This window comes from Fulmarus glacialis, unplaced genomic scaffold (genome assembly GCF_000690835.1).
Source record: "Fulmarus glacialis isolate BGI_N327 unplaced genomic scaffold, ASM69083v1 scaffold46880, whole genome shotgun sequence".
Taxonomy (NCBI): domain Eukaryota; kingdom Metazoa; phylum Chordata; class Aves; order Procellariiformes; family Procellariidae; genus Fulmarus; species Fulmarus glacialis.
Window position 1 is genome coordinate 1 of NW_009190511.1, and position 25,696 is coordinate 25,696.

General features: G+C 38.3%; 1 protein-coding gene across 1 annotated transcript; it reads right to left on the reverse strand.

Annotated features, from left to right (window-relative positions):
• Window positions 1-7,667: 7,667 nt before the first annotated feature.
• On the reverse strand, window positions 7,668-23,755 carry LOC104069120 (lipid phosphate phosphatase-related protein type 4; the record flags this gene model as incomplete). The annotated part of the gene is made up of 6 exons (XM_009585697.1): window positions 7,668-9,005; window positions 11,030-11,203; window positions 12,476-12,533; window positions 17,412-17,607; window positions 19,287-19,416; window positions 23,570-23,755. Coding segments are annotated over 6 exons (2,082 nt in total), but the record flags the coding sequence as incomplete, so codon positions are not given.
• Between the last annotated feature and the right edge of the window lie 1,941 nt (window positions 23,756-25,696).

Consider the following 25,696-nt stretch of genomic DNA (forward strand, 5'->3'; position numbering starts at 1 on the left):
CGAAGAGTGTACTTGTCTAAGCCATGAGCTGCCATGAGCTACTCTTCTTCCTTGTTGTAATTTTCCAAATTTTTAATCTTGAATCTCATGAAGTATTCATGTAGCTTTTCTGTCACTTCACAGATTAAAATATGCTTTCATCCGTTCCTTTGGTTACTCCCCTGCCCTCTCCCAATGACAAGAGCTCAGGGGGGCTTTGTAAACTAGGCACATTTTGTATCTTAACTATGGAGGAAATTAATTGTTTTACAGTGACCCAATCTTCAATTATTTGATGAATAATTGAAGAGGGATTAAGAAAGCACTGATTGTACTAGTTATCTGCCTACTCCACTTGATAAACATCATGTACGAATTTACAAATGATGATTTTGTGCTTTGTTAAGTGCTGCTTAATCTTCCATTTTGGAAAGCACCTTCAACTTTCCCCTGACTCATTGTTATAACTTTCTCCTGACTCATTTTCTTTTCTTGGATAAGTTATAAGATTCTTTTTTGCTAACTTGTATCTGAATTCTTCTACTTGCATCATAGAAAAGGTTAGCGAAAGGAGGACTCTTTCATTAACCTCATTAAAAATGAAAGCATTTTAAGAAACCTCTTCCAATGGTCTGCCTTGGTTTAGCAATTAGATAAGTCTGCAATCTGTTAGGCATAGACAGCTCATAGCACTTTCATTTTGTATTACCAAGCAGAATGCGATATATAAAGTCTTAGCTGTCTTGATCATTTAAACCACATGCTTCTCTTCCATTTTTCTGCTCATTATTAAAAAGTGGGAACCTCATTGTCTCTGGTAATAAACCAAGGCATTAATTTGGCATCAGAACCATGGTAATTCTCAGGAAACTAAAACCTGGAAGTGGCCAAAGCCTACAACTATTCCCCTGCCAGGCTGGCGCACTGTCAGTATTGGGAGATACAGGTTGCTGGAAGCACTTCTGTGAAAACTCTCCACTCTGATAAGAGTGAAGATAATTGTCTCAGACTATACAGAAAGATGAGAAGTACCAGAGGAGACCGCAACTGATACCGTGCAGAGGTTTTAGCTAATATGTCTTTTGGGCCTGGGAACAGATTTTCAGCCCATGATGGTGCTCTGCTAAGAAAAGTGTACACCTGGCACTCTGCTAAGTATCCACACCTCTTCTGGTCTAAAGCAAACAAATTCCAGGGTGACTGTACCTCAGGGCAAATTATGTAGCTCGGGCAATGAACATTACGTGAATATGTATATGAAAGAACACCAAAAGAATGCATACTGAAGATATTTGATAAACATAGGCTGTGCTAATTGAAAAAACATTATAGCTAGTTTTAGGGAAAATTCAAATACTATTGTTTGCAAAGCATTGATTATATTGTCATATACTTTACAGGTAAAAATGAGAAAAGCTATTGCTCCAAATTGTGTGATGCTATTCTCTTAGCAGAGCTAGTTTTCTGGCCCCAGTACAGTATAGGAACAGACATTGTCATCAACAAGCTCAGTTTGAAGCAGGAACAGAAATAGGAAAAGAATCAAATTCTGTTGATCACATCGCACCCAGATATGCTCCAGTCTCCTCTGAATGATTTGGTGAGAGAGCAGAGCTTTCCCTTATGCATCATTTAGTAGCTGCAGAGACTTGACAGATCCACAAATCCCCATGACTCTCATTTCTCTCTGAGCATCACTGGAAAAGTAATACAGTTGGAAAAAGCTGAATGACAGTTGGCCTTTGAAGGAAGATTTTTCGGGGGGGGGAAGAAAAAAAGAAGTTTGGGTTTTTTTTTTTTTCTCTCAAACATACGAGGTGCTTTCTAGGTCTGAGCAGACTTGCTTGAGTTCTGGGTTACTTGTCATCTTAACTCTATTTTTTTAGCTGGGATATACTGGTAAAGCCATGGAATGTGCAAGTTTCCTATTATCCTTTATGGTAAACCACTGGAGGAACATATTTCTTCTATGGGAGGTATAACCAAATGATGTCTTTATGCATATTTGGAATGCCTGAAGAGATTACTGCAGGCAAAGCAGAAAAAATTTAGAGTATTTGCAGCCTTGCCACAATTTGTTCCTCGATTTAAATTATCTGTTTAGCTTTCTCTTTCTAAAGCCTGGCTTGAACACGTTAACTTTGTGTTATGTGTGCATGTGTATGCACATGTATGCAGCTGGAGTTCCCTTACTTTAATTTTGAATGTGCAGTATGGAGACACTTGTTGGTTTTGTCCAATGCTTGATACGTTCTGTGCTATGAGGTTTGTGAAGAGGTTTTATCCACGATTTTATGAACCAGGGTTGTAAAGCCTTTAAAATGTTCCTGCTAAATTATCTGTGCACTGATCTGTCACATAAAAGGTCTTCATAAATCTATACCAAACTGATTACGGTACAATCTTGTCTTATGTGGCTTCTTATATCAAGACCTTGGAAGCTCTTTTAAAATCCAGCACAAAATAGATTTAAGTTTCAGTTTAATCACTCATACCTTTGAAAACTCCTTTGCATGATTAGATAGTCATCAATCTGGATCACAGTGAGCTCTCTTAATTTAGTGACAGTGTTGCTGTAGCTGGAATGGTCTAGAGAATAAGACAAGGTTTGTCAGTAATTTATCATCTTAGATCAACTTTTATAATATAACGTCTACGTCAAAGGTACCCTTCAGAGGGGGACTTCATTTTTAGCCTAACTTTAGATGTTTAAAATGTGCCTTTTAAAATGTTTGAACTAATTATCTAGGCCCCTTTGTAGTCCATGGAAGGGGCAATTCCCAGAGGAGAACTCATCAGATCTGTATTAGACATCAGCTTTCAGCAAAGTCATACCCTAGTGGGATCTGTTTTACTCTCATGCATTCCTCCCCAGGGTCTCTCTGAGCCATACCTGGGCCATCGCTGCTTGTAGCTTTCACAGGCTACCAATATGTGTTCTAGAGAGTGGGACACTATAACCTTGGTCCCCAGCCCTCATGCTTCATGCAGCCTCATTCAAGGCAGTCGTCTGCTGCAGCACATAACCTGCTGTCACACCAGCATCTGCTGCTGGCCAACGGAGAGGCCTCTCCTGAAAGAGGCTACTCTTGCAGTGGGGTCAGGACATTATCCAGGCCCAGCCACAAGTAGAGAGGTCCTTCAGTCACCACAGAGGGAGCAGTTATCACAACTGTATGTACGCTTCCCTTTCTCTGAGAGACAACATGCTGTTTTCTGATTCTCTTTTGCCAGAGGGCCCCCTTTTTAAATTGTCATGAAAGTCCTGGGACAGGGATTGCCATGTGACCCAGATCTGCACTATAGCTTGGGGTGATTACCAGCCAAGCCCAGCATGCCTTCACTGTGAGCACGGCACATGTGTGACGTTGTTGTACGACTCAGCAGTGCCATCAGCTGCTCAGTCCCTCTACCACCCCAGCCAAGGCAGGTCACCTGCTAGAAGGACACGCAACTACAAAGTGGCAGCCTGCACAAAGGTCCAGGCACATGTGGGAAAGCTTCTCAGATTCAGTTTGCTTTGCTGCCGTGATCCTTATTATGCCATTGGCAATGTCCATTAGTCCCTGTGGTCCTTATTATGCCATTGGCAATGTCTGTGCATGCCTCAGCTACAGCAGCATCTTCCATCCCAGGCACTTAGGGCCTGGCTGTTGCCCTGTCTCAGGGTGTTTCAAGACAGGCTGGGAAACAGTGTTTGCTGTGACATACCTTGTGTGGCTTCTAGATAAGACAGTGTTTTTGACAGCATGCTGCTACGCGTAACGTTTTTCGCTGTTGTCAGCAAAGGATGTATGTCACCTGATGACCACTGCATCCTAACTTCTTCCCCTGGGGAGAGCCCTTCCTCTCAGGTTTGCTCCTGACATCTGCCCTGTTCTCATTCACAAATCCAAGGTGGGCCTCACCGTGTCCGGCAGCTCAACCCAACACTAGCAAGGTGGTTTAGAGGCATTAGGGACTTAGAAATGCAGCCAGTCCTGCAGAATGATCTAGCAGACGTGTCCTCACATGGCCTAAAGTTCCCAATTCACTGCTTTCATTTTTTGTAAAATGTTTTTTGGATAGAGACAAGCTTGTTTGGACACTGTTCCTCATAACTTCTTACACCCACGCAAGCCTTTGAGGTTTCCCACTGATGACCACTTCGGCATGTCATGAGATACCTAATATTGAAAATAGTTTGGAGGGGAATGAGACTTTGCTTCACCACAAAGATGACTGAACATCAGTGAGGAATTTTATCTTTATTTTCATGATGTTAGCACAATAAACTCACACAGTAGCATTGATCTGTACTTATTTAACAAAATACATTTATAGCAATTTACAAATTCTTTTCCATTTGAAAACATTGCATAACATTTTATTAAACACAATACTTTATATAGAGAATTCTCATTGAAAAACATATTTTATTTTGAGTATTTTCTGTTCTCAGTAAAGCACAGCCTAACAAAGAAATTCGTGCCTGTTAGCAAGTAAGAAAATCAGAACACTAAGAAGATGTCACCTGTCAATTTATTTGATTAATTTTAAATTAAGGTATCAGTGGAATGTAAACAAAGAGTAATTTTACAAAAGGCTCCTTATCAAATATACATGCAGAGGTCTGAGTTCCAATGTATATATTATTACATTTCTGCTCTCTAATGTAATATAATTTGATAAGCCATTATTAAAAACAGTAGCCTTTGGCACTTTTGAGTAAAAAAGAATATATCAATATTTATGTAAAGAACAAAATTTCAATGATTACACAAGAGCTTTAAAATCTTTTGTTAAGAAATAGGAAACCTTAGGAAAAATATCACACTGCCCTTGAAATAGTGCAGCAAGTTTTAGAGTAATAAAAGCAACACATATGCCAATATATATCTGACTAAAACCAAGGAATAAAGAACAAACACTCCCACCAGGAATCCTGCTGTTTCCAAAACAGCTAAATTGCCAGAGGGAACATTTTCTAATCTTTGCTTTATTGCCATTATTCTCCATTTCAATTTTCCATTATTTCCAGGTTCATCTACTTACGTTCTTTTCCCCTGCACTTACAAACTAACAAATGATTGCATCTTATTTCCCTGCATTGAAAGGGCAACAGTGATTGTGTCTTACCCATTCCTTTAAAGCTAATCCTACCTGCTTTATCATGTACCTAGACTAAACTAAATTCAAAGGGTTTTGTTCATGACAATCCAAGTGTCTGTAATTACTAGGAACCTTGTACAAAATCTGATATTAAATACCAAGGACTAAAGATTCATCCTTTTAAAAAGAAAAAACAAATCCCAACTTGTAAATACTAGAGTCTGAGAACATATTTCTAAAAAATTACTCTTTACGGTATCTATGATTAATTTTCCCAGCTAATGTGCCTTAAAATGTGTCTTCAACATACTGTGCCTTTAACATACACAATATGCTGCAACCCTACTGCGTAGCTTCTTGTATGTAACCTGCAGAATACTTCCTCCCAATCATCAAATGCATGATGGGGTCATCTTTTATTACTAGCAGGAAGAGTGTGGTCATTTCCTTAAGGACCAACACTCTTCCACAGCACTGGGTGATGGGCAGGTGAGGGAAGCATTGCGTGACAGGGTTGGCTGACAGCACCCAGCTAAGCCTGGAGCACCTGTATAACTGGGAAGGTATGTAAAGCTTTCCATTGACTCTGAATCCCTTCTTCTACACAGATTAGCAAACACCATCCTCATACTTCAAATTACTTAGGATTGGGGTTGGGTTTGGGATTTTGTTTTGGTTTTGAGTTTTTTTTATGGTGTGGTTTTTTTTTTTTTTTTTGTCTCTGTGTGTGTTGTGCTATTTATCTTCTTGGGATGGGATGATTCTTTCTTCTACCTGCTACTTGGCTGGGGTAGGGTGGGCTTTTCCTCAGAGTTCTGTCAGTGGGGTCTGTAGACAGGTTCTGACTATGTAGTATGTATCTGGTTCTCCGATACCCTAAATCAGAAGAGGACTTAGAGCAAATCACCCCTCTCAAGAAGCCAGAGAACAGACCTGATTGCTACTACTTATTCAGTGAGGGGACTGCTAAGCTGTTCCCTCCCCTTCCTAGCAGGGGAGCTGGGAGGTGTCTGATAGTAGTTCTCTTTCAGGTGGAAATAATCTAGGAGAGAATGAGGAGCTGCACTGGGGGAGCACTGCCCCTGGCTTCCTTCATGGTTTAAGTTATTTAAGTCAGAGCCAAATGTAATGAGGCATTTCTTCTAGTGTGCCCAGGACATGCTATGCTTGCTCCTTTCAGAGCTTATCCTTTCAACAATTTTGGCAGTGGAGATTTTTAGCAGGCAAGTTCTTTTATTATATTTGAAGCTCAATTTACTAAAATAAACTGTCTTCTCTCAGGTGCAGAGACCCTCCGTATTTTTAAGTGGCAGTGGTGGGAAAAAATATAATGCTTAAGAAAGCTCTGGAGAGTGTCTCAGGGAAGGTGAGCAGTAGTAGTGGCACAATGCAACACTCATTCAGTGATTCTACAATACCAAGGCATCCCATTTTTAAAGTGAAGCATAAATCCCCTGAATGATGGTGATTGGGGTGAAACTTGTGATTGTTCTTGTGGCATACTAAGCGAGTGAGGTGAATGACTGCTTCTAAGCGTGAGCTATGATATTAGTTACTGTTTCCTTGGAAGCTGGTGAGGAAAGTGGCCTTTTATTTACTCATGGCTCACCCTTCATATTTGCACATCTTGCAGTTATTGGTGTCCTGCATTATATGGTTAAAAACTGATAGAAAAATGGAAGGGTTGCTGAAGGACAGAATAAGAGGTTTAAAAATGTAAAATCTGAATTACTTGTAGTACTTTAAAAGACCCCTTAAAAACATAATTTAAAACAATTCTACAAGTTAGCCCACTAAGAAGCAGCCTCTTCATTAGTAGCACCTGTTCTTAAACAAAAGTTGAGCAGTAGCAGCGAAACTATTCAAAGTAGATAGTTATTCCATTCTAATGGAATGTCACCCACACATTTTTTTGTTGCAGTAGACATCTTAAAGAACTACACAAAACCTTTGCAATCTTTGAATGTGACAGATCCACTATAACAAAGCTGTAAATATTTCCTACGCTAAATGAATGCAGCCAGCATCATCATATTATTAGCAATATTACTTTTAAAGTAACTGCACATCAATATGTCATGTGTTTGTAGAGTGTAATAAGTATGCAATTTTTCAAAACATGTAAAGTTATCATCAGCACCATCCTGTATTAAAGATTTGGTGCAAATTCTGCAAAGGTGAATATATACCACTGATACAGCCTTTGCTGTGAAAAATTCAGTCAATTTTGGACACAAATATAAATAAAATAAAAAGTTGGCACATTCAGGAAATAAAGTGTCTGTGTTCAAGACGATTGTTTTGATTGACATCATCACCCTCAGATAAACGTTTTGAGTCTGAAGAAACAAGCTGCATGAAAATGTTTCACATTAGTTAGGTTCTGGCATTGTGCTTTTCCCCCCACCACATGCTTTCCACAGGCTCATGCACATTGCACATCAGCAGTGTTCAACAACAGTTGGGCTGCTGGTCAATAATTTGGCACATCAGCCAAATACTTACAAAGGTAAGTATCAGCTCAAAACAAAGAGAGCAGAACCTGTGTCAAGATGTGTTTACTTTGTGGTGGTACGGACCAGCTGATATGTCTCCTCTCATTCCTTGTATGCTCGCGTGGGAGATGTGCCTTTATAGAAGATGTTTCTGGTGTTCTCTGGACTGCTCCCTCTCTCAGGGATTAAAATGATGTTACCTTTTCTTCGAAGTGTTGAGTCCCGGCTAGAAGAAATGGACAGGGTCTCTGAGCCAATCTCGCTTCCCTCCACTGGTGTGACTCTTATCGTAGTGATTCCATGATGGTGATGCTCACTGTTATCTATGTTGCTCCTTTTCCTGTCACCTGACCCGTAACTGTCTTTTAAGGAGTCACAGCTCTCAGAGTCTCTGTTAAGATCATTTAGCTCATATGTCTGACGAAGGGTGACTTTTTCAGGACCTTTCCATTTCCATGACCCACTTCCTTCACCTTCTGATGGCATCTGAATTACAGGTCTGTTATTTTCTGGATGGGCCTCAACTCTGACAATGCTACTTGGCTCATGGTCTGTCAACGTTTTATATCTGATGGCTCCTGTACAGGTGACTGTGCTTCCCTCTGAACTCTTTGGACTGCTCTGAAGCACTCCTTGCTGCTTAGACATGGCTATTACTTGCATGATTCTTGGCTGGCTATTGCTTCTACATGCAACGCTCTTCTCAGCAGCTTTCAGCCATTTAGCTCTAGCTGAACTACTTTTGGGCGATGTGTTCATGTTCTCCTGAGTCTCTTCAGGAATATGCACTAGCTGGGATGAGCCTGGACGTGACTGAATAGAGACCCTTGGCCCGCCAGAAAGACCTGAGTTGTTACAACCTGGTACGCTGCCAGGTTGAATTTTCAGGTATTGGCTAGTTGGGCCATGATGATCACCATTTACACCCACTCTGGAAGGTTCTGAGCTTGACCTAATTTCGATAGCCCGTGGCGGTGACTGGCCAGATTCAGTCTCTATTACTTGCAGTGACAACTTTCGACTTTCATTCTTGTTCTTCCACTGGGAAAGCAGCTGTTTGGAACGGGCAGAATCCATTGATGCGTGTATTGTTGCATTTCGTCTTGCTGCATCTTCCAAGGATGGTGTGTTGACTCTTGGCAAAGTGTTGCTGAAAGTAACCATATTTTCCTTTCCCATAGGGCTTCGTGGTGTTATTATTTCTACATCAGCATTTGCTCTCTTGATATTGGTCAGAGACCCTGAATCTCTGTGGTTTCTATTCAGGATACTTTCTGTACGGTGAGAGACAATGCCATCACTGCTGCTACCATTTTTACCTGGCAGGATTCTGTTGGCATCTTGACTGAGGTCTGTCAAAGACCTTAGAGGTTCTCTGTGAAAATTTGGCTGAAACACATTCTCGTCGCTTGGTAAGAAGTTCCCCACAGCATACAGGCCCTGATATTTGAACAGAAGCATCAACAATCAGTTATGGAAAAAAGAGACATTTTAAAGTATTTTAATTATATTCTTCTGCCTTTAAATGAATATTGAGTGATAGAATTAGTCCAGCTTAACTGACAGGGTATGCTCACTTTCCTTTCCTCATCAGTATATCCTTATTCCAAATTCTGTCCTCAATCTGGTACATCTAGATATGTATGAAGTAGTCTCAGTAGGATAACTAGGGCACATAGTTCATGGCAATAAATAGTTGAGGAAAAGTTATAGCCTCCTTCAGTTTTCTTCATTTTATAAAGCAACAGATACAGCTGAAGAAAGAATGTTTTGTTACGAAATTAACAAAATAAATATTTGCAGTCTTCCAGGCAAAGCTATTTCACAGCTATACTACTGTCTGCTCTGATTTCCTGAATATTGTTACAGCTTGACTTGTTCTCTGGTCTGTGATTCTGCCCTTTCTACTGCATAATAACCGTGTAATACAATATCTACATGACAGAACAATTTATCAACTTTAAATGAATTGCTTTCCAAGCTGCGCAGAACTGTAACAAGATTTAGTTATACAGTATTTTCTTATTCAACAGACTCACTGTAAAATGCATTTTAAAAAGACTCCACTGAGAGAGAATATTCCATGAAAGGGTCAAATGCCTGATTCAATCACTTAGGATACTTGTTCTTTACACTCCTTTCAGAGTTATTTGTAGTTTCACATTATTTCCCCTCCCTTTCTTCTTATTGCTGTGTAGTTTTCAGGGCAGATTTACTGACTACTGGGTATCCAGGACAATGTACTCCCTGATGTATGTTGTCATGCAACAGTATATGGAGAAGACCTAACAAAGAGCATATTTGTTTGTGGATTTCAAACATGGGAACAACAGCTCCATTTATGAGAGTCTACAACAGCTTAATCATTTGAAATAATATTCTCAACAGAGTGCCCTTCTGCTCACAGTGCAATCATAGAAACTGACTTTAGTAGCTTGTGGGGTTTCTATTATCTACCCTGGTTGCTGTTTCTTCTGCCACTGTGAAAGCCATTTGTCCCCCAGTCACCTCTGTAGACCATTTGCATGTACCTTAGATTATCTTATCTCAGAAAAAAGAGGGATAGGATATGAACTTATTTTAGTATTACACTAAAATTCGTCATTGACTTCTTGGGGGTCAAAAACATCCCACTGGCTGTTAAGACTCTTCTGTTCACCCACCCACACTGGAGCAAAAATGTTGTCAGCAGAGGTTCCTGATTGCTCACAGGCACCTGGGTTGACACTGTGCTGAAAAGCTAGGGCAGCAGTCATGTTGGAGACATACTGAGAGCAGCAAGCAAAAGCAAATGCTTGATGAGCTTCCTACGGACAGATACAAACAGGCCTATCCTACATACTCCCTTACAGGACCCTTCCAAAGTGCTCCATCTGTTTCAACCCAGTACAGAGGAAAAGCATAGGAATAACCTGGCTTGGGTGCCCTATTTCCCCTGCATCATTTCCCCAAGAGCTCCAAAGAATCACAAGGGTGTAATATTGCCTTTGATTTCTTGCAGGTTCAGCAATTTACTCAGCTGAGTTGCTGCATTTTAATTCAACCATTTTTTTGAGATCATAAAACTGACGTTGGCCATATAAACTCAGGATGGCAACAAATACCAATTAATACAATATTCTTCTTCCGTTATGCTTTTAAGTGTGGAGTAGAAAATATAAGTATCTTTAAGTATTTAATGACGCACATAATGTCAGAGCTGTTTCTGTATACAATACCAGATGATTATATTCCACTTTGTGTACTGTTATGGCACTTTAAATTGAAATACATATTTACTTTTTCCTGTTTATTTTTAAAGTGATTACCCATAACATCATCATCTTCAACACATTTTGACTATATTTTTAATTATGGCATGTGACCATGATGAAAGGTTTTCAGAAAAAATATCAGTACTCTTACTACAGCCTTATCAGGTTTATTCGCTAAAATTTAACTACATTTACCAATATTATATTTACCAAATAGAGAGCAATTCCTCCTCCTATGAGAAAGCCACAGTAAACATCAACTGGATGATTCTTATACTGGGTGATACGAGTCAGACCGCATATAATTCCACAAATAATAAAAGCAAAGACCAGGAGTGGTTTCAGAAGTTTTGAGGAGTCTGTTAATGTAGAATTGAAGTACATCTTGAAAAAAGAAAGAAATGAAGAAGCAGTTGAAGAAACTTAAATTTACCTAAGAGGCTATTAATTTCTCGTGTTCAATGTTTCTTTCACACATAGATCACTATTACACAGTAATATTGCAAATAATCAGTTAATTTTATTTTACAGCCCTGTTAAAATTTGCTCACTTACTGTAGGGAGATCTGAAATCACAAGGAATGGATTTCCAAAAACATAGGCAGTGTTGCTTATTGACATCAATTAGGATAAGGATTTTATGCCTAAATACTGTTCACAGTCAGAGCCTAAATATTCTGTAAATGTGACTAAGGAGACACCGCTTCTGAAATACAGAAGCCAGATGTCATGCCAGATGAAAGCAATAACCTGTTCTAACAAAAGCTACCACCAGATGCTTTAGAGAGCCATTTCTCAACTGGGGACCATGATGTCAGGGAGGTCACAAAAATTAAGTGGAGGTGGTTCATCAGTATTATTCCAAATTTTGGCCTTTCCCTGGGCAGAATAAATACTGGCAAGCTCCCAGTACATGCACAATTCCATTATCTAATTTGATTAACTGGTTGTTATTGTTTTCCTCTGATTTTTACAGCATGAGTGATGGAATTACTTTTTTTTTTTTTAAAAACTTCAGGTAAGTGGTCACTCATACAAACATTGTAGCCCATACTGAAGAAATGTCATTGGTCAGATGTGGAAAATCAGCTGTGATTGCTGCAGTATGTCCTACAATTCCCTACTAATTACTGATGGTATTTATTCACTTGCTTTGCAGTAGCACCTTGGAGGCCTCTGGGAGTGACTGTGCCAGTTCATCCATGCTGCAATTCTATCGAGGTCAAATGCAACTACACCATGTAATGTTTGTTCCTTAATGCCTCGAGTTTAAAAGCAGCGAGTCAAGTGAAGACAGCAATAAAAAGAAGGCAGAACACATAGACGTTAATTTGAATGGTAAGTTAAAATATCACCTTGTAAGACAGATAAGCACTGCATTTTATACGTGAATAATATGAGGCATCAAATATACTTTAACATTACACTTTTTCTTGCTTCTTAACAAAGGATGTGAAGCAGCTGAATCTTTTCTGTATTCTTAATAGAGCTGGTTTTATTTTAGCTGTTAGTAGTTTTATTTTGCTTTCAAACTGGGAGGATAAAAACTTACATCCAGCCAGGATATCCAGGCAGCACAACACTTCACAATATACAGCAACTGACTTTCTGACTTTTGTCTTGTATACATGAAAATGAACAGAGTTGGTTACTCACCGAAATGTACACTGCTGCAAAGGCTGCCAGGGTGGCATGTTGAGAAGGGAATGACTTTCTGCCAAGGAAGGACACTCAAATTACGCTTCTCAGTTCAAATACACTGTGCTAGTGTTCACTTGAAAAAAACACTGTGTGGTACAGTCATTTTCAGCTTACACTTCCTAAGCAATATATGATCAATCAGTAACATTTAATTTCTAAATTTCTTTTCTATAATCTGGACAAAGGACCAATGTTAATGAAATGCCTTTGTTTTGAAGTAAATATTTAGCATGAAATTCTTTTTGTGTACTAAGAAAAGTGTGTGTACAGAGAGAACAGTGGGAACGAGCTAAAGACTGAATGCTTGAGAGAAATATCTATACATTTATTTCTATAAATAAATTTCTATAATAACTTTTCAGTAAGTACCTAATTATACAATTTATTTAATGTATGAACCTTGATCTTATGATTATTCTCACTGAATTCACTTGGACTTTTTTCAAAGTAAGGACTCATAGACTTTGATAATCAGGCCCTAACTTCAGCAACTGAATTCATCATCTTTATGCCCCTGCTTTGTTGCTATAATAATGGGGGGATGACAGGCTGACATTCTTCTTAGAGAGAGGCAAACTACATCTTTATTTGCTAATGTCTTCAGCACTTTATAACATGATAGGAGTGAATGGAGCGCAAGAACATGGAGAGGGCATTTTAAGAGTTAGCGGGCCCCTTCCTGAAGCCCAGAACAAAAGGGTGAATGAAAATATGTCCAAACGGTGTGAGACAGTAGGCAATATCAGGTCTATTCTTGAAATTGCTGATGGCCTTCTGCTCCCATTGAAGACCTGGGGACTTGAATGATGTGGACTGGGTCTTGAGTCAGAAACTACAGATATGACAATTAAAAGTGACAGCTTAGCTTCTACTTCTCTGACCAAGAAAAGGAGGTTTTGTGTAAGTAGCAGCTACACAGAACCATCACGAGGCTCTCTAACATTTTAACATTATTGTTCTTATAGACCCATTTCATCCTCTAAAAACAACAAAAGAAAAGTGATGGGAACATGAAGGAGAGATTTTTACACAGTATAGGGAAAAACTCAGCTGGGGGTGGATTCAGTAACACCTGTTCTATGGCAGACATCTAGTTCATAGCTTGTAGAGGCCCTAAAAAACTTTTATGACCTCTGAGCTCTTGAAGTGGGTAAGATGCAGTGAATATGTATAGCAGTTTATATCTGTACATTTATCTCCTTAAAATGGCATGGACATGATTCTATGATTGTGCTGGCTGTCTTAGTGAAGAAGGGCATGTCTATCTTGCAGCCACAGCAGCCACTTTCACCTGAGAAAGCTCAGCTTGGGATAAATACTTGAACAATCATTCAGCTTCGCAGATGGGTCTTGGGCTCCATGTATAGCCATTTTCCTAGCAGCACCTGAGTTCGCTAGTTTAAAATAGTAAAGACTGAAACATAGTCCTTTACCTTTAGACAAAGACATTTTTCCGCAAAGCAGCAGAGTCTACTTTCTAAATTTTTTTCCTACGCGTTTTGCTTTGTCTGTTCTAAATATTTCACTGGCAATTAAATGTGTGCATGTAGTTCAGCATGAATGCCACACTGCTGACCTGAATTTGAGCCCATGGCTCCAGCAGGTTCATGACTCTGGCCAAGATGAAATCAGCATGATTCCTTTTTCATTTCTAAAGACAGACCTAAATTATTATTATTCTTTTTTTTTTGTCTTTCCCCCTCCCCACCCCCCAAACAAACGTTTCACAAGTAGTATCCCTAGGGAATAAGTTCAGGGTTGAGGACAGGAGGATTAAGACGTGAAAAAAAAGTAAATGTTTGTAATGGCTAATCACCTCCTTTACCCTGAGCAGGTTTTAGTGGAAGCATAAATCTACTTAGTCTCTGTGGAGCTAACGTGTAGATTTGATTCTATGAACTTTAGTACCACTCAGAACTTAACCTTAATTTGATGGCATTTTTATAGTATATAAGGTGTGTCACTATGCTACAGTCAATTTTCTCTTTATTCTATTTTCTATTCATACGCTTTCAGGGCAAGTGCAGCATGTTACAGTCTAAATGCACTCTGTGTACTCTCTAATGGTGACACTGCTTTTGTTCCTCTATTTGTTATCTTTTAATCTAAAATGAAGATAATTCAAGCTAAAAATATGTAGCCTTTTTGTATGGCTCTGTACTGAAAAGGTGAACAAAGGTCTCAAAGAAAACATGTCCTGAACTCAGATGACAGTGTATCACTCTAAATGCTCATGCATGAGGATATGTAGAGGGGGAACAATGATGAGAAGGAGTCATACTGAGAGAGAGAGTCATACTGAGTCAGAACATCAGAAATTACCAATAGAGGATAGAGAACTCACTGGAGATCTGAATAGAAATGACTGAAAAGGCTCTTTAAAGATAAATGGAGGAAAAGATGGTCAAAGGAAACCACTGGATATTTGGGGATGTTGCAGAAAATGATTTCATGTAATCAGCTGGATAATTATGTGTTCTTCCCTATACTTTTCATAGGGGAGTCTAGAGGCAAATTTCTGGAGCCAAAGTTTCTGGGAAGTACAAATAAAAAATGAAGGCCATTAGCAATCTCAGAAGAACAAGTCCCTTACAAGCTGAAATTATTGAAGTCAAATTAACCTCCTGGGCTGGAGAAGTTATACCATAACTCCTACAGTAGATGACTGAAGGAAGTATTGAACCAGTAGCAAGTGCTGATTGCTTTGGTAAGGTTGAGACAGGCATAAGGAAGCAACAATTTAATAAAGGAAAAATACAATAAAATTGAATTAAGGAGAAACTGAGGGTAGTGCCAGAATATTATAGATCACCAAATGTATCCTCTATCATGGGAATCAATTTGAGATATCAATATATGGTCATCTTCCTAAAGAAACAGAAACACACAAAACCTGATTGCTTAGTCTTAATATGTTACAACTAATTTTGCTATTTTTTGAAAGTGATGATATTTAAACTTAGGAGTGATCAGCGTTTTTGGAATGGTTACAGGCACTCAGTTCAGAGCAGTAGGCACCGTATTTGAGATGATAATGAAATGAATGAGATGTAATCATGAAAATTTTTCTGCCTGCTCACGTGTAAAGCTACACCAATTTCCCTGGGACACCATGTAGGTGCAAGACACTGCTTGCAAGCATCAGGCTTCAATAGCCATATCCCAGTAACAGCAAATGGTTATGGGAAAAGACACAGTGAGGTGAAGGCTAATATAGTAATTCTGGTTACGCCTTTCACCAAAATTATTGTCACCAAATTATTTGGGCCAAATAGAGCTACAATCCTTCATTCCAGCTCTGGATCATGCCCACATATATAAATTGAAAAGATATGGCAATGATCAATGCTAATTATGAGTCTTAGCCCACTGGACATATTTAAGACCAAATACATCAAATAATTGAGGGTCTTTAAACATCAGTGACATTGGTTTGTCCCAGTGAAAGGAGACAGATTATGAGATTTGCTGGAAGATATTTACAAAGTGAATGATTTCATGATCCCCAAGTGTGTCAACCACTGAAATAAATGGAAAAGCAAACAAACAGGGAGAGAGGTGCCTTAATATATAGACAGAATATATTTTAATAATATCCATGTGACAAAAATATAATGCCATGAGGCATAAAGTTAGAACAGAAGCTAGCATCTGGGGACGCATACAGAACAAGAAAGGAGTGCAAAGCTTTAGTGAAGTGGATGTGACAGAAGTAACACAGCTTCATGTCTACTAATCAGGCACACAGAGAAATTACGCAGCTGAGTCAGAGACAGAAACTGTAGTCATTTCAAGCATTCTATAATTTTGCTGTAACTTTTTTGGAGAGCAGGAGATTTAAAAAAGCACCAAAATTTTGAAGGACTGCAAAACATTCAAACATTCAATGACTAACAGGCAATAAAGGTTAACCTGGTGTGGAAAAGATACGGAAGACTACTATTGTATTCAGTGAAGAGCTTCATATTTCTCAGTAGTGTAGTGCTTATATTTAGGACACGTGACAGTAATGAAGTCCTTGAACTAATGAGTAGCAGATGTATTGGAACAGTACAACTTACTGACTTATACCTTCAGATTCCTTGTTTAAATCTACGACCTGTCATCAGTAATTGAATTATCACTATTTTATCACATTGATCTTGTTTAAAATAAGATATATAGTCTGGTTTATATCTCAACTTGACTGATACGCATGTCCAAAACCTGCTATTATAAACAATATTAATTTCCTTCCTGGCTATCTAAGTAGGGAGGCTAAAGACTAAATCATCAAGGAGGATAAACCACCAGTTAGAAATACCATGAAAGAAAAGGCATGTGTTTGGGAACACACAGATTTGCCCTGTTGTGGTCTTTCCTCTAACAAAGGGATTTTTTCAGTGCTGTCAATATAAAAAACTTAATCAACTAGAGAAACAGAAAACAAATAAACTCTTCCAACAAATCCCAAAACCAAGCCTCACAAACTATGACCAAAATGCCAGAACAATAATGTATGTTATACGGAGGTCTCAGATAAAGTACTTGAGTGACTTCTTTCCCTGCCTGTTATAGGGAACTTAACCCAAATCCCACTAGGAAAAGCAGTAGAAGCTATACATATTAATAATTGTATAGGAAATTCCCTCCCTTGAAGGAGGGAAAATAACTAGCTATTAACGACGGTGCTTTGGAATCTGACAAAGTCTTCCAAAGCCCAATGTTGGCCTAATATCTTTATATAGAAAACTGAACATCTCTAAAAACACACTTATGCTCTCACCTTTGTTATAAAAAAACTGACAAAACTCATTCAGACTTCAACTAGAAAAAAAATCTTGAAACTGGGACAGAAAATAAAAAATAAAATGAATACTTAAAAATGTACACAATGAAGGATAGAACCAACCTTCCAGCATTGATAATATTGAGATCAGCTCCTGAGCAAATATCTTCCACAACATATGAATTCTCTGAGCAGGATACATTTAAGGATGTATAGTTAGGCTTGCAAACAGTCAGGAAATATGGTGCCTGATATCCTGTTGATAGCTGTATAATATCAGTAACAAGAGCAGTAGAACAAAGACCAAACACATGAACACCTAGAAAAGAAATCAATAGAGCTTGTTAACTTTATTATATGCATAAAGTAGATTAATTCATGGTGACAAAATACATTTAATGGAATTCTGGTGGCTTGTGTCATTGGACTTGAGAGAATTTAACTGAAGAATAAGATGTATTTTTTTTATGAAAGCTTATTGCAAAGTTGAATTCTTTAATGTAAAAAATTAAGATTATTTATGTTTGTTTTCTTCCTGTTGATACTTAATATTTCATTTCGATGGCTTGATGTCCTCCAACATCTTTTCATAAAACTGAACTACACTGGAGCTGCTTCAGTTTGGAAAGCAGTTTTCTGAACTGACGAAAGGACAGAAAACTATTTAAGGAGAGCGTATGTGCTTGGACTTGCCCACTGGGATACAGGCTTTTAATAACATGGACACCTGCCCGTTAGATCACTGCTCTTTTTACCACCAGGGACTTATCAGCTGGCAATAACTTTGGCTACCTTCATACCTCTGATATTTCTTAAGTACCAAGTCCTTGCCACAAGTCCAAATATTTAAGCCTTTTTGGTAATTGATCAATGTTTCTGTCTGGTTAATAATGTCAAATTCACAAGGCAGTTGAAATAAATGCAATTTTTTAACTGAGCATTTTCAACTGCTTTTCCCCTAATTCCCTACTTGTATTCGTATAAATAAATTTATTTTTCATCTCAAAATTGAAATAATGCTAAAGTCATTAAAATATGAAAGAAACTGCAAATTCAGAGTATGAATCAAGAATGAAATTCATGCATCTTTGAGCTTGTCTTTTTTGGTGATGGAATGGGATGCCATACAGGACGAGAAGTGGAGAGCGTGGGGTATCTTTACAGTCCTTCTTGCTGATGTTCTAATCTACCATCCCCTCTGCTCACTTCCTCACTGCTGCTCTTAAGAGGATGCTTTACTGGTCACAGACTATAACCTCTCCTGTCATTACCTCCCCGCTTGCCAGACTACAGAAACCTAGTGTATAGTCCTCCTACCAGGTTTTCAGTCTGCTGTCCTGCAGGTTGTCTTTGCCTAGGCTGCCCTCTCTAATGAAAGATTTCTGAACAGAGAAAACCTTTCCTTTAGCCACTCATTGGTAAAAGAAATTAACTGTAAGAAAGGGAACAAAGTCCAGTTGCCTTTTCAAGTTCAGTTTTCATAAATGACAATTAAAACAAAGTAAAATAAAACAATTCAACATGTTCCTCTCTATCATTAGATTGCCAGATTCTAGCCCTTTTTCAAGAGGTAGATAAACACATCTCAGAAAAAGAATGTCAAATCTACTGACAGTTTCTGACAAGTTTTTACTGTCATGCTGAATACTGTGTCAGGTGGGTTGAATCCTTATGATCACTGAAGACAGGCAGGGGAAACTATACACTGAAACAATTACAAGGAAGCCAGCTCAAGGTGGGCAGAGAAGGAAAACCAAATTATTCTTTTAGAAACACTGACAATAGTACAGGACAGGAAAGGGAAAACAGAGAGTGTAGATGCTGCATTACTGAGTATGGGGCTGCTTTGACAGCTTCTTCTCACATTTTCTAGCAGAAGATCATTGCCAGTGAGAGCCCTGCACTCTTCTGAAAGGCTGTTTCAGAGAAAGAAACCTGCATGGTGAAAATTGAATGTATGTGGAAAGCTCTTCTTTGTGACTAACATTTAAAACCCACCAACAAATCTGACAGCTCTTCTAAGAAAAGAATTGAAGTTGCATCCTCCTGCATTAATATTGGCCTCTGTTCCAATCCCATTTCTTCTTTTGGACAGGCAACAGTAGAGAATTCCTTCTCCTATCATTATCTGCAATGACAAAGGAGCCGTTAAATTAAATGTAGCGGTTACTCAGAAGACACTGATTGAATTTAAAGGGCTGAAATATAACTATACCACAACCAATGTCATCCACTGACATGTACTGGCCTTTAAAAGATTTGTATCAATATGTAAACATTCAGTAATGCAACTTAGCCTGAGTGAGGGCAGGCAAGAAGGTGACACTGAAATTAAATGCAAGTGTCATACAGTATACAGTGCTGGTGGAATCGGGGTCTTGATCCACAGCTTAAATTTGATGGTTCTACAATAAAACAGTAGTAATTAGAAAATCTCGCCTCTAAAATAATCCAGAGCCACTGCAAAGTGCTCCTGAGGTGGTTTTAGCACTCAGTCTTGGCTTCAAGCCTAGCAATCCCTAGCAGCTTCTAATTATGTGGCATCCTGCTCTTCTGTATTGGTTTAATTTGGCTTGGGTTTTAACCAGATCCACAGCAGTAGAAAAAGTTCTGTCCTTATGGTCCCTCTGAATACACCAAGCCAAACAGATTTTGACTGAAGCCCTAGATATGAGTTTATAATAGAAATAGAGAAGACTGTAAATGAAAAATGGTGTTACTTGCTGGAAAATCCAGATCCATTAATACATTTGATTGTTTTCCTTGTTAAATAGCGCAACAACTTGGAAATCTGTACAGGGCTTGTACAGAGTTCAGAATAAGGGCTGGGTTGAATATTGAAATTAATGAGGCAGTTCTCACCACTAAGAGCAGATTCACCTTGTCCATCCACAGATGCATTGAAAACTAATGTATGCAATGCATAAAGCTTACAATGCAATGAGATGCTAAAGCATCTGAATTATGTTGTAATTACCAGTGAAATTTGTGCATGCTAAGACCCCTCACCGTAGGAGAAGGGAGATACAATGGACAAGCTTAGTCTAACTCTTTTTTAGCTAAAGGTTTAATAAATTGAAATTTCCTTTTTTTGCCAGAAAAACTGAAGTAGTGAAGGTTGTCTCATTACATGGAAAAGTCAGTGGTAAGGATTATTTAAGGAATTTTAATTAGATGAGAACTATGGTCACTATTATCTGTCTCCATTTGATCAATTTACAGCTGAAACTTCCTGGAGAAATCAGTAGTATTTCAAACTTGAAACCAGAGAAACTCTAATAGTTTTTAGCCAAGCTCTAGGGAATGTCTGGCACAGGGAAAAACACCAAAGAGATGGATTAGCTTGTGTGATAGAGGAGAAAATCGGGAAACAGCAAGGGCTATGTCAAGGAAAATTCAGAGGCTGGTATTTCCAAGGAAACAAACTCCCACAGTAGAGGAGGCAGTAGGACTGAAACTGCGAGCAGTGAATTTCTCTCCTTGCTAATTGATTTCCCAAATCAATGTTATCTAATTTCCTGGTGATCTCTCTTAGAAAGCACATCGTTACCTTTAAGCAGGATTTATTCAGTGGCTGGTAAGGGTTTGAACCTGCACTGATGTGATTCAATAACTGGTCCTAGCATTTTTGAATGAAAAACTAGAGAGAAAATATGTCAGACGATCAGATTCAGAGTTCTTTGAAGCAAATGGAAGTCATGTTGCAATTCAGGTATATCTATATTCCAGACAAAATATCCATGTTGGTAATTTTATATAAGTCCAGTTGTTCCACACTGAAGTCTCCTGTGGTTTATGAATACATACAGGAAATTTCATATATGCCACAATATGTCAATAATACAGGTAGTAATTTTCTGCAGCACTTCAGGGCTACAGAACAGACCTGGTTAAAAGCACTTGCTGCTCACTAATAATGAGCAAAAAAACCCAAAGGAAAAAAAACCCCAAAACATAAAGCCCCAAATGCACACAGATCCTTCTGTAATAATGGCTTGGAAAATAAATTACAAAATGCTTTTCTAAAAAATTTCTTCTTATTTACACTCTGGTAATATTTAAAATGTGGCTTAATCACACCTGTATTTTATTGAGTCTTGATGACCTTCTGCCTCATAGTGCAGTACATACCTGAACTGCAGACAGAGGCTAGCATATGCTATGTTACTGGAGATCCTCAATTCCTCACATAGCTCATGCTTTCTTTTCTATATTTTACAGGTTTTATAAAGTGTGTAAGTCATTGAAATGTTAATGAAAATTAAATTAGAAAATGCTAAACTCTACAAGATGACAATGACACAATTGTAATCTTTTTGCATTGAGCTTCATTGGCGTATTTTTCCAAAGACAAAGGGAAGAATTGGGCAAAAAACCCCCTAGTTTTTTTACTTCAGAAGTGGTATTGAATAATAAAGAGCTGATGCTCTACACCATCTTCAGTGGCTTTTACTAAAGGAGGTTGTGTATTTCACATTATCAGAGCCCATTCTCCAACTAATACAAGCATCACATTCATGCTCACGCTAATACAAATGAACTACACCTTCCTAAGGCTTGCAGCTTTTAAGCAGTTGTACTTTGAAGCTTCAGGATTTACTTTCTTTACCGATCTTATGTTTGATAGGCATGCTCAAGCGGGGGTTTGAGTTCCTCACACGGCATGGTTTTGGTTAGTTGTCTGTACTGCTGGTAGAATGATTCAAGGAAGAATAACATTTTCTATTGCAAAATTTCATGCAATGCTGAAATAATTTAGCTGTAATCAAAGCCCTCAATAAATACTCCATAATGAAATGGGCGTTTTTCATCTCAGTTGAAGGTGTTTGATATTACCGAGGCTTGACATAAACTCTCTGAAGTAAAAAATCAGCTTTTACCCCTCTACTGTGACCCAAGTGAGCCTATATAGATTCCTTTTATGGTTGTTTCAGGAAAGTCCACTTTGTTGTTATCAGAAACACTGTCTAAGCTTAAGAAACCCAGCCAAACTGCAATACCAACAAGTTTTGTTTTTATCACAGCATTTGGTGTTTGCTGCAAGCGTCTGCACCAGGAACGTTGACAGTCTTAGCTCCCAGTTCCTAAATGAGTACAATTTTTAGCCTGGTTGTGCAAAATCCTTCAAAAATGGTTTCTAAAGCAACCAAAATCAAACACAGTAAGAAAAGTTCAGTTTAAAAAAAGACAAATAAACAAAAAACATCCTGGAAAGCGAAGAGGGAACAGCACTTGATGATTTTTATATGGGCATCACATTTTATAGATTTTGTAACTGCAAATTGGCTAGTTTTATAAAAAGAATGAACTGGTTGAATTTAACAGAATTCAGAGGAGCTGGCAGCAGAGAAGGCAGCTGGCCTTAGAGAAGTGCCTAACCGAGACGTGCAGTCATTGCTGTCAGGGGAGAGAAGAGACCCTTACAGAAGGTTGATTCAGCTTTTTAGGTGCATGGAATCACCCACTCAAGGTTAATTTCCCTCTCCATTTGCCACAGGAGTGGTGTGAGAATAAGGCTCCTATCTGAGCTGCCTAAAATCAGACACAATGAATTCCCTCTAGTGTATATATAAAGGTAAAGTCTTTAGATTTCATTTTTATTTGACACAGCAATTCTAGCAGGGACAATACTCACCTGTATCAGACAATTTATATTTTTTTCTGTAAAATAGTGACAAAACTGCTCATATTCTGACAGGACATTTCTGTTCTGCTGAAATCATCTCCTCCCTTTGGGTGAATGATTAAACCAGCCTCCTTTTGCCTGCTCTTAATGACTAACTCGCAATTTAGAGGAGTCCCAGTGCTATTTGGGAAAGTGTAATTGATTTCACTGACACGGTTGATATACCTTCTTACTGAAAAAAGCTAGTTTTAACAAAAGTGGGATGTTCAGGGCTGTAAATGAAAGGCTTCAATTTCCAACAAAATCTTGAATTTTTGGTGTATCTAAGAGTATGGAGATGTCCTGTCTATAGAAGTTCAAATATTTGTACAGCATAACAGAATGATTCAAGCTATTCTCACCCAACTTTAGATGCTGTTTATTAACATTAATGCCCACAATCAGGATAGTGCAAGTCGATGAAGTGCTACAGGGAATGTTTTAAGGAGTGTATCTCCTTCTGTTATAGAAGAATAAAAGCTGAATTTAAAATCCTAAGGTAATTAGCCTGGATGACACTCTGCAGCCTAATTGAAACCAAAGGAGCTATTTTCTTTATGCCAACTGAAACTCTGTTCAAAATCTTTAATAAGTGACAGTGGCACCTCAAACTTACCGTAATTGATGGCCCAGCAAAAACCAGACTAAGCAACATCAAGAAGGGAACAGACTCTTGTGTAGGTTCAATGTATGGCATACTCAGACTCTTGTCATAGCAATTAAATCCAGAGTGAACTGGCTTGAAGACATCAGTAAGTTCAAGAAAATAGAGGCTAACAACAGAAGATGCCAATATGGGCAACTAGAAGAGAAGAAAGCAGCAAATTACTGTTTGGAAATGGAATAGCAATGCTTTTGCAAAGACAACATAGTCTGTTAATAAATCTCTGTGATGTTTGCTGTTTAAATCTTACTGCTCCTTGTCATATCCATTTTAACATATTTAAATAATTAGTTCTGTAGAGATATGATACTATTAAGTTGATATCTAATAACCCTGTTGTATACCAAGCTATTCAAAACACCCAATCCAATCTTCAGCCCACATAATTTAGCCTTTTCATCTATGAATCATTCATAAACAAACTTTGATTTTTGTTTTTGAAAAGGAAGTAGCAGGACTGCAGTCTCCCATGTGGGGCCTCAGCGTTCTGCTGTTCATCATCACCCTTTTTGGTCCTTTAGCAACTCTCTGTCATGTATATATGACATGTATACATGTATATATGTATATAAACTCTCTGACAGTGTTTATATCAAAGCCAGTTTGCATTAAGTAACAGTTAATGAAAAACAGTATCCAGTGCTTCCCTAGAATCTAAATACGTGATAATATAGTGTTCTGCCTTTGCATATTCATTTTGTAATTCTATCAAAAAGCAATTAACTTTAGCAAGACTCAGTCTGTTTAGAACCATGGTGACTGTGGTTCACAATTCTTTTATCCTCTAGCTATTTAGTGATTTTACCCTTCGCAATTACTTCCAGTAATTTATTAAGAGCGAAGTTGGCCCCTCTGGGGATAAATTCACCCCAGCTTGCCACCAGCTCCCGAAAGCACAGATTCAACCAGTAAGCCTCTGTGGAAGGAAGTTATTCAAGAGAAGAAATAGCAAAAAGGCATTTTGAAGCCATTGGTTTGTAAGTGAACAGCGAGGGCAGCCCTGCCCCCAGGGTGGGCATCGGGGCATTCAGAGGTGACCAGCAGCATGTGATTATTCTCTGTATCCTCTTAGTAAATGCTCAGAACCATTTTTTGTTTGTTATTTCCCAGAGTCCTCACTGAACAAGGCAACATTAGAACAACTGCCTGCTCCTCCACTGAGATGCAATGACTCCTTCCCCGTGTCTCTACTGCAATGAAGGTACCTATGGATAATACGATGTGAACTGCCTATCTATCTGCTTCCTTTTCTTCTTTTCTTTTTAAGATGGTTATCACATTAACTTTTCCTCACTGTTAGCTGCAGCTGAAAAGTAAAAGCTTGCAAGTATGAAACAGATTCACTTAAGACAGATAAAGTCATAAAAATCTAATAAGGCTGTATCAGATCTCTTGAGAAAAAACCCTCTTCTTTTACATCAAACACTTCACATTATGAGAAATAGGGATTATCCTAAGATAATTTCAGGCATACTTAGATTATATTATTCTTGCAATGTTCAGTACACATTTACAAAAATAATGATTGTCATCCATCCCACTCCACAATGGAATGAAAAAGCAGAGGTAAAACTGGATAAATATGAATATTGGAAAAATGATTAATAAAACCTGCTGTATATGGCAGAGGCACAATGGTTTCTTGCATTAACTGGCCATTTTCAGACTTTTAAACATTGGGCTTTTAAAATGCAGACTTTTTGTGCATAAAATGTAATTCTGGGTGGTTAAAGAAGGAGGGTTCTAGCTAAATTTCACTGAAACATTTTTAATATGATTTAGTTTTTGTTTGAAAAGAACAGCTTATCTTTGATGTGCTGAAGGACAGATTTGAAGAGGGTGAGTTGTATCTTCAAAGTATTCTAAGCAAAATCTGCAGAAGGTGGAAAATGGAAGAACTTTGCCTGTCTGGTTATCTGTGTTCAAGTTGATTGCATTGTAATGTCGAGTAGTATAGAGGCTGTGATTGCATAGAAAAGGAGGGAATGTGTATTGCCATCCCTAAATGCTGTGAGCATTATAAAAATAACACCAGGCATCTACTAAGTTTGCTTCAGTAAGTAGTGTGTGTGTGTGTGT